Source organism: Corvus brachyrhynchos, unplaced genomic scaffold (genome assembly GCF_000691975.1).
Source record: "Corvus brachyrhynchos isolate BGI_N302 unplaced genomic scaffold, ASM69197v1 scaffold136, whole genome shotgun sequence".
NCBI classification, from domain to species: Eukaryota; Metazoa; Chordata; class Aves; order Passeriformes; family Corvidae; genus Corvus; species Corvus brachyrhynchos.
In genome coordinates this window covers 1,517,321-1,527,105 of record NW_008239080.1, presented here as the reverse complement: position 1 = coordinate 1,527,105, position 9,785 = coordinate 1,517,321, and the positions used below count along the sequence as shown (strand labels likewise).

General features: G+C 39.2%; 1 protein-coding gene across 7 annotated transcripts in view; it reads left to right on the top strand.

Annotated features, from left to right (window-relative positions):
• Positions 1-9,050, top strand: part of COL19A1 (collagen type XIX alpha 1 chain) — a 181,402-nt gene extending 172,352 nt beyond the window's left edge. For 4 of the 7 annotated variants that reach the window (XM_017739315.1, XM_017739312.1, XM_017739314.1 and 1 more), the window contains 3 exons: positions 914-1,069; positions 7,417-7,494; positions 7,731-9,050. In XM_017739315.1, coding sequence (XP_017594804.1) covers positions 914-1,069; positions 7,417-7,494; positions 7,731-7,867 — 371 coding nt within the window. In that variant the 3' untranslated portion in view covers positions 7,868-9,050. Of the gene's footprint in view, positions 1-913; positions 1,070-1,907; positions 5,651-7,416; positions 7,495-7,595 lie in introns of those variants that run through there. The other 3 variants (XM_017739316.1, XM_017739317.1, XM_017739318.1) reach the window with 3 other exon arrangements.
• Positions 9,051-9,785: the final 735 nt, after the last annotated feature.

Sequence of the window (9,785 nt, the reverse complement as noted above, 5' to 3'; positions counted from 1 at the left end):
GAAGTCACTTCCTTTTCCCTTTCAAATACAATGGTAACAAGTATTTAGTCTATTCACAAAAAGAAAGCATTAGAAGGTGCCCTGCCTACAAGGATTAATGGAGTTTTGTCTTTATAGCTATTCCATTTGCTACACCTTGCTGGTGTTCCCACAGATCTTCCAGTTTCGGCATTGTTTCATTTTGCCTACTTTCTATCACCTTACCCCCGTTTTTTTTGATGCCCACTCTCCTTTAGTCTAATTTTTTTCTTAAATCTTAAAACTCCACCACAGTAAATACCTGCTAAATTGTGGAATGTTTAGGGGTTTAATCTGGTATAAATGAGACAGAGTCAAGGTTAGTACCTATTTTATCTACCTCTAAAGAACACTAAAATGTTACCAAGGGCACTTTATCCCACCAGCATGAAGATTTCTATTCTGAAATATCTGCAATTAATAATCTTTGTTGAGCACTTTCAGGTTTTTTACATTTGTTTTCAGGGTTCCAGCACATTCCAAGAACTGTTCACAGTATTTAATTTCTACTTTGCAGCTTAATATGAGTTACAAATATATAAGGTAGCCCTCCATCAGTGTGTTAAGTACTAATTATTCTGTCTATGTGTTTTAAGTACTTCCATGAGCAGGAGTCAGAAGTCATTTGAAATATTGGAATACGTTAGTAATAGAGAATAGTAATAGAAATTTTAATACAAATTCATTCTGATTATTTCAAAAGGTAAAGACTCAGACATGAATCTGAGTTGGAACTGAAGGTCTCAATGCTTATTGGAGCATTTAATACCTTGACATTAAGAAGAGTTAAACACCTTACTTCCAGAAACTTTAGCTGGGGTCTTGGGAATTTTTTTTCCTGTTTTTTGCTAGCAGATTTCTTACCCACTTTTTCTTGTGTCTTTGATTAATGAAGAAAGGATGGCTCAATTTGTATCCCAGCTGAAGCTGCCTGCTGCAATGCTTGCCTCCCAAGCTCATGGAAAACCAGGGCCCCCAGGAAAAGATGGGTCACCAGGGCCACCAGGAAAGGACGGTTTGCCAGGACCACCAGGAGAACGTGGAATTCAAGGTAGGAATTCCAAAAAATGGTCCTGTTAGTTGTATCTTGAAATCCTTATATACTTGCTAATGATTATTAAATAAGCCAGGATTACCTATCTAGCTTTCTAATAATTAACTTTTAAACTTATGTACTTATGTTTTTCCAGGCCAGATCTAAATATTAACCCATAAATGTAAATGTGTGGATTTTACTGATTAAAAACTCCTAATCAGTGCATTTTATTCTAATCAGTTATAAAGTTAATTAATGACAGATATCTAAATCTGAAAGAACTACTGTAGCAGTTATTTGTTTTCTACAAGATACTTGAATAAGGAAGAAAAACAGTGCCAGCACTCTAGCTATTTAGATCCAGCTTCATATTGAGAGACCATCTTATTTAAGAAAAAAAATTTGATCTCCTAGTCTGAGTGTTCTCAGCTTTGAGCCTGAGACAATACAGGGCAGGAAAAACTGAAGGCAAATATTCTTCTTTAAGAAGCAGTGAAAACTGAAGTATTACCAAATGAATTCTCTTACAGTGAAGGAATCTATTGTCACCAAAAAAAAAAAAAATCAGAGTAATCGGTTTTTCACTATACTCCAAACAGTGATTTGTGCATTGCAATGCACTTAACCACTATAGGACTCGTTTCTCTGAACTGTCTTTTACTGCAAAATTAGTTTTGAGGGATCCAGGTTCATTGTAGTTGTGCTCTACTGCAGAGTCAGCCTTCCAGAGATTAAAAGGTAGAGGAGAACAGACTGAAAGGAAAAAAGAATTTATCAATGAATAATATTTTGTGGGTGGGTAATGTGTAACTTGCAGTTTATCTGTAGGTAGTTCTTTATTATCTTTTGTTAGTTTGGTCTGCTCTGGAGTCAGAGCAAGTCAGACTGGAATGAAGAACATGACAGCAAAGCTGAAGATGTGTGGATCCTAAAGCTATCAGAAGAATAAGGACTTACTAACATTGATAAGCGCAAACCCCTGACAGAAGCTTGAAAAATATGATGAGCTCAGAATGAGAAGAACAAGAATAAAGGATCAAGGAAAACAATAAAAGGCTTAGAATCTTACAACACTGACTTCATCGTTACCTAAATATTCAGATCACTGCAAATAGTCACCTTCAATGTCAGTGCCAGATTGTTCAATGATGACGTATGTACTGGATAGCCTCAGATGCTTCTGGGAAATGAAATGTTGCACTAGATTTCATTTCCAGCTAATGAGCATCAAGACTAAAAGATGAGATCTATGCTTGAAAAAAAAAACAAAAAAAAAGCTGCTTTTCTATACTTTATGCTTAAGTAAAATAGTGCCCCATGTACACAGGATTTCCATTTGTTTTACTGATATGCTCAATACTTCTTTTTTATTAGTAAAAGGTAAGCTAAGTGAGAAGCCTTTACTTCTCTGATACATCAAAAGATATATGAAATTTTACTTCCAAGGAAAGAAAACCAAAAGTTTACTTTGCCTCCTTTTTATACTGTGAATAAGACACAATCCTGTAAGAGGAGCACACTTACAAATACCCTTCACACCTTCCTCAGTTGTGCCTGTACGTGTTACTCCTTTTTGCCAAGAGTAAAAAGAAGTTCAAATCTCTGAGCAGATTGAAAAGTATCCTCTTATGTTCCAGTTTGTCTTCAGCCGTAAAATACATAGCAAACAAGACTTCTTGGAGAAGCACATTATGTGCATGTGTGGCTGAGACCATCAAGGTAGCATGCTGTGTGCACAAGTCCTAATACAACTTGGTGTTGACTGATAGACATTTCTTATTATATTTCTCACTTGGGTGTAGCCCAGACTGCCAACTCCAGGGATTTGCTGTGTGCAGTAATAGGTGTCTGGGCTGGCAGAATGAGCCACTTGTCCCACACAGGCAGTGAGAAGAAGTAGATGCTTTTGGAAAGCAATTAACAGGGCCTCTGTGAATATGTCCTGTTTGTGATGCTGCATGCAGAGCCTGATAGAGGCAGCCAGCTGGAACGGCAGATGCTGCTGCGTGTCTGGGGAGGTGTTTAACTTCATTTGTGCATTCACAAGGGTTCCTCCATAGACCTTGAGCATGGTGCCAGTTCCCCTGGAAACTGGTCAGGAATGATTTAGCTGGATTCCAACAGAATCTCCTTCTGCGCAGCAAACTAATAGGTAGAGGGTTAGTCCCAGAAGCAGAAAACATAGATACTAACTCTCGGAAGTGTAGGCATGGTTTTAAAAAAGTGTATTTAAAGAATTGCTGGACTCTTATCTACAGTCATTCCCTTCTAAGGAAGTCCAGAATTTTTACCTGCTGGCCTTCAGCAAGGTCATTCATAGTGTTCCTCAGATACTTCCCAGTGGTTCATGTAGATACAATTTATAGAATGGTCTCATTAGAAATACAGCATGCAAGCAAAATATAACAAAGAATTCAACTTAAATTATGAACAGCTGATACTCTGAGGCACTGTTACTGGTAAAATGGACAACGTCTCCTTAATAGAGGACAGAGGGACTTTACCCTGTATGAGTTTTAATAGGTATGTTAATATCTCCTAGAGAATTAGAAAGTTTATTTCAAGATTTTACAAACAAGATATAGCAATATCATCTGTCTGCAAACAGTCAGCTTGTCATGTATTAGAGGATCTAGCTCAATTAACTCCACTGACTTAACTGGATTTTTTAAATTGTAATAGTAAGTGAATTTTGGTCCATTCGGTGAAATGCAACTTGGGATAATTTAGCAATCCAGAGATCCTTTATGTTAATATGACTTGATTTTTTTCTCAATAGAGAAAAGATTCCATCCTAGTTAAAATTCACTCTTTCTATCAAGTTAAGGAAATTAGTTTTTATAGGTCCTCATAGCTTGTGGTAGCCTCGAGGAACCTAACATCCCAGCTCAGAAAATAAAAATACCACGCAATGAATAGAGAAAGCTCCTTATCTTTATTGGTAATCTCTGTTGTAAAGTTTATGTGTCTTATTATAATTATTAATTTGTACGGTGGAAGCATGTAGAAACCTTGGCTGACATCAGGAACCCATTGTAGTGGGTGTTGTGTAGACACAGTCACTCTTCTGAAATAGCTGCACTGGTTTCAAGAGATACCTCCTGTAAAATGTTCTCTGCTGTGGAGGTTGAAGTTAACTTGTTTTACTTTGGTTTGGAACCCAGCTGCTGAGAGAGCTGTAACACACAGAAGGAATTCGGAACATGCATTGGTGGCTGGATGAGAGGGCTTCATCTTAACACCACCTTTGCTGCTTTGCAGTCTTTTTAAGACCACAGAGTATTTGCACGGTGGATGCTTTGGTCTCATTGTTCCCTGCTTTAGTAATCTCTCTGCTGTGTATTTGTGTTAAAGAACCTCAGATTTCTATAGATAACTGGTATGTTAGTTTCAAGTGCTGCATTGTCCATGCTGATGGAAGAGCCTCTCCATGGTATAGGTGGAATACCTTCTATAGCAGGTTAAATACCTTTTGCCTCCAAGTTCACGGACGTGAACTTGTGTCATTTCCATGTAGAGCCAAGGGTGTTGCAGTAGTGACGCTTTTGCTTTTAGTGACGTAATGTTTGTGGGGAGCGCCAAACTGAGAGCTGAATTCCAGCTGTTACTACTCATCTATGAGCAAAAGCTTATGTGTTTGAGCACAAACTTGCTACATACTGCTTCCAAATGTTTACCATGCTGCCCACTGGGTACGTGTTTATAATAACAGAACTTTGGGGTTGCAGAAATCACAACAAAACTTCTGGAACCCGAGTGAAGGGCTCTGCTAAAGCAGTTACCTTTTGAATTAAGCAGGTGCCTTTTACTGGAATTCTACCAGGAAAAGTAGATAGTATCTTACATGTGCCTTTACATTAAACACAGTAAATCAAAATCTGGTTTGCATGTATGGTGATACTTTCCTTTGACTGTGTATGAGTTTGTCAGACTAAGCTCAGAAAGAAGGTGATATTATCCTCTGGAGGTATAATCATCGCCCTGCTTCCGAGAAAAATATACCTCATTAAAAATCAAATATTTTTCTGCCAGAATTATGCATTACATTGTTCACATTGTTTACATATAAGTCTGTTTATTAATATCCTTACATCCTATCAAATAAAGTCTTATTGTTAGATGAGGTATTTGGGAATTTTTGTATTAAACTTCAGTGCTAGCAGAACTTACCTGCCACCATGTACAAACTACACCCTTGCATGTGTATTTGGATACAGCCAGTGATGGTTTACCACTACCCTGGACCATGTATTTGCATTGGCAGGCTGCTCTTTGTCCTATTGTGGGGGGTTTTTTTCCGTATTGTCTTGTATTCCAGTGACGTTTGCAGAATCATTCAGTCTATTTCAGTGATTTTCAATTAAGGTGTATCAGAGACCTGCAGTAATGCTTATCATGGAGATTGTAAATGTGATATATGGTACCTGTGATTTCTCTCTCTTCTCCATAACTAAAGAAATGCAACACAAATGATCAGTGGCATCACTGCTGTGTAAAATTACAGTTAACTGGGTTTGTAGTGGGAAATGCATTTTAACTGTTGACTGTAAATTAAAAAACATTGAGAAATATAAAATAAATAGGATGTGTAATGGATCCTGTGGTTATATGATTGAGCTTTTCAAAAGGTAGCAATACCACAGATTGCACAAGATTTTTCAGAGCAAACCAACTTGATGTAGTTATAAATACTGCTGTGATCATTGGAGAGTAAATCTAGGATTCAAAATCCAATACAAATACCTGCACATTCCTATTCCTGAGTCTTTATAGCTTGCGTGTGCATATGCCTTGTACAATTTTGCTTAACACAACTCAGTGACCAGAATGCATGATTAATTTAAACTTGTGTTTCTGTGAGGTTTTAAACCGTTGATTTCCTTCAGTTATGTTATGTGTGGCACTCTGCATGCACTTGGTAATGGTTTTGCCTCACTGTAATTTCCTTGTTGTGGTTCTGAGAGAAGAGTAAGATGATTGATGCTCTGTTTTGAAAGCTGGAATGATTTCAACAGATAACAGACTTTCTACCAAAGTGTATAATGAGTTTGTGTGTAACAGAAGGCTTGAATACTCTGTGTACCATTCCCACTGCATTGTTCTGTCGTAACAACCCAGAATTGGTACCCACAGCCCTCAGAGTAATTTCCTTCTGGAATATCCTGTGAGGTAGCAGTGTTGCCATAGACCACAGCACACTGACAAAACAACCTTTGCCATCCCCCTGCCAGTGTCTGTTAATCTTCATGAGACATCAGGTGGATTGACACAGCTGTGCTCTTCTGTTTTAATTCAAACTAAGTTACAGTTCTTCACAGGAGGAAGAACTCAATACTTTATAGTATGGCATAGGTGATGATAAAAATATACTGGTTCCTGAAGCAGGACAATTTTAATTCCAAATGTGACCTGAAATCAGCAAATTAATCTTCAGCTTTTGTCACCTTACATGCCAGCATCTGAGGTGCTGGGGACAGAAGAGGGTTTCCTTGTAAGCCCTTTTGAAGTAAGAGTTTTTGGCAGGTGTCACACTTGTTCCTTTAAAAATGCCTTCATCCTCTCTCCTGCATAATAAAGATACATTTGTCGATGGATTCTTCACTAGAAATAATAAGGAAAACATTTTACCAATAGCGACAAGTCCTCTGCTCTAAAGCAGCCAGAGTGCTTCCAGCTAATAAAACTTAACAGTTCAAGGAAAAAGAAACAGGAGTTGGGCATGGGTTGCTGCACCTGAGAGGTGGAAGCTATTTAGATAAATACAAAACTATGGCCTGTGAAGAAAAAGGACTCAAGTATTCAAAATATAATTAGTAATCACATCTTGTTCATGATATGCAGCTACTTGGGTCAATGTAAGCTTCAAAATCTGCACAAGCTCCAAAGATGCCTCATTCCATGTGAGCTGGGCAACACTGGCCAGGGAGTGGGTCTTCTCTCACAGATAGGGGAATGTCTAAGCATAAAACTACCAGTTCACAGTTTAAAAAGTGCAAGTATAAGGATTTATGCAGGACAGAGAGGGTAAAATCCGCATCTGGCTCTTTATTAGAGGAATTTCAGCAAGGTAACTTAAAATCTTGGGGAAAGGTCCAGATGGTGAACAAAGCAAGAGTCCTTTGACAGAGGATGTAGCAGTTACTGCTAGAAATGCTTGTATTTTCCAGAAGGAATTTATAAAATAAAGAGCTATCTCAAAAAAAAAAACCAAAAAACAAAACAAAACAAAAGTTTCTGAAAAAGAGAACTGAGCATGTGCTCTCCCAATTATATTTGTCTTGGTAACTTCCTGTCAACAAGATATATAGATTGCTACTTAAAATTAGAGGGTGCTCTTATTTTCATATCTTTATTCTGTGTAGGTTATAGAGGACAGAAAGGGGAAAGAGGCGAGCCTGGAATTGGACTGCCTGGTAACCCTGGACCACCTGGCCCTGCAGGTACAAGTCTCCAGATTTATTTCTGCTATTGTTATTTATGAACTAACAGGCCTTTCTCCTGTTTTTAACACTGGTTTTACACTCCTACTTTTCCTCCCGAGCTGGGTCATAGCGTGAGGTCAGCCCCACCTGCCTTCTCATGGATGTGCTGGAGTGCAGCTGATGTCGGTGATGAAATGCAGGGCTCTGCACATGCTCTGGTGAGGACTCTGCTAATTCCACCTTTGTTTTACCAGCTGCTGGCCTGCCAGGCCCACCAGGAACACCAGGCTCACCGGGACCGCAGGGGCCGCCTGGACCCCATGGGAGATGCAATCCGGCAGATTGCTATTACCACGTATCACAGACTCGGTCACGCTCCAGCAGGAAATAAAAACCCTCTTCCCCAGACACTTCGGTTCACGGTCACTTTTCACTCTTCCCCATAAGTTAATTTAATTTTCAAAATATTTGGTGCATTTTTTTTCTCTCTCGACACTGCATGGTATATAGATAATTCGTAAGGTGCAAAGTTGAGCCTTTCTCTATGTTATTTGCAGTGTCATAATGATGACATGATGTCATATATTTTCCAGAGTGCATTCCATGTGTTGTTTCTCATCTTTATTTTGCTTAGAACAGAAAATTGGCTCAAATAATTTTCATAAACTTCTTTCTTCAAACAAAAAATATTTTATTATAACTTAAGACATTATGTATGCCTCCATATGTAAGCTGGCTTTATTTTTCTTGCTGGTGGTGAATTTTAAATGGAAAAAATACATTTCTGAAGTTACAAAGCATACTCATTCATGGCAAATGCAGGACCTGAGCTGGAGCACTGGGAACTCTGTTGAGACTAAACATTCATGTCCCTCGAGGAGGCTCCAGCACACCTTCTGAAAAGGGTCTGCCGTGCACCAAGAATGCTGCCTGCAATTTCACAGTCGCATCCAAGATGGAAAAGAAGGAAACAAAGATGTGTTTATGATCTCCTTATCCCATCCAACAATGAGCTTCAGACTGACTGGAAAATCACCAGCTCCAGGGAGTGTCTCTCCTGACTGGATTTTGTCCCAGCTGGGGGCTTATATGTTCCTTTAGTCATGGTTAAATATACCCCAGATATTAAATGCAAGAGGCTGCTCGTGGTGTTCTGAACTGAGAACTGGCACACCTTCCAACCATTACATGGACTGAATAAGGATACTAAGGCCTGTAATCAAACTACTCTGCCATTAAATCTGCCTACAGCAAAGGTGACCCCTCGCTTTAGAGCAGAGGCTGGTGAGTAGGCAGTTCAAGAATGGAACTTCAGAAGCCTCTAATCTTGGTGGTGGCACTGTTTTCCTCTACCTCCTGCAATATTCACATGCTGAAATAAGCTTCAGAAGAACATGGAATCTGCAGAGTGCAAAAGTCACAGATCCTGTTAACTGGTGGCAGAAAATTTCTTGAGTTCAAGAGAAATTTGGAAAAAAATACAAAACCCTCCTTGAAAGGTGTACTACTGAGAGCAACAGCATCCAGTTTTCAGGCATTTAGTAAAGGCTACAGGAACAGATGTCAATGATGAACAAAACAGAACAATGTATAAATCCTGTAGAGCTCAAAGGGTTGAGCAAAAGAAAAGCTGGAGAATATTGATCACACAGAGGCTGATTCTAAAAAGGAGGGAGTAGAAGTGGCCAAAATTTCACTTCTGATTATTAGGAAACAGATGATCCTAGGTTAGTCCTGTGGAATTTTGTACAGTGCAATAGAAAGTGAAGGTGCTATTAAGAGAAAAGAGACATCTATAACCTACAACCTCAAAATGCATCTGTAGTACAAAGCCATACTGAGGGCTCTTACCCCATGGTTAGGAAGTCAGTCACTCTCCCACATCAGGCAGGGAAGTGGTTTTGATGACTTTGTGCTTGAGCAGTACTGAGCTGCCGGGGAAATGTCTTCAAATTGGAAGTGCTGGCTTCCAGAGAAGCTGTTGTGATACATGAATCTGGCTGGCTTCTGGGTTTTGCTTAGAAACAGTTAAGGAATGACTGGTGGGAGTCTTTAGCAAAAGATGCACATTGGTATTTGCTCTGAATAAACAGAGTTCCTAGCACTTGCACGCAGAGCAGAGGAGCAAGATGAGAGCAAGAGGTGACAGAGTTAACCCAGGCAGCTGAGGCACTCAGGATGCTTTCTGAGAGGGAGTGCACACATCCCTGACAAGTTCATTGGTTAGGTGTTTAGAGGGCAGAAGGTGCTTGCTACAAAAGGATGGTAAAGGAAACACAGGTATGGAAGGCTGAGAGTAAACACTTGGA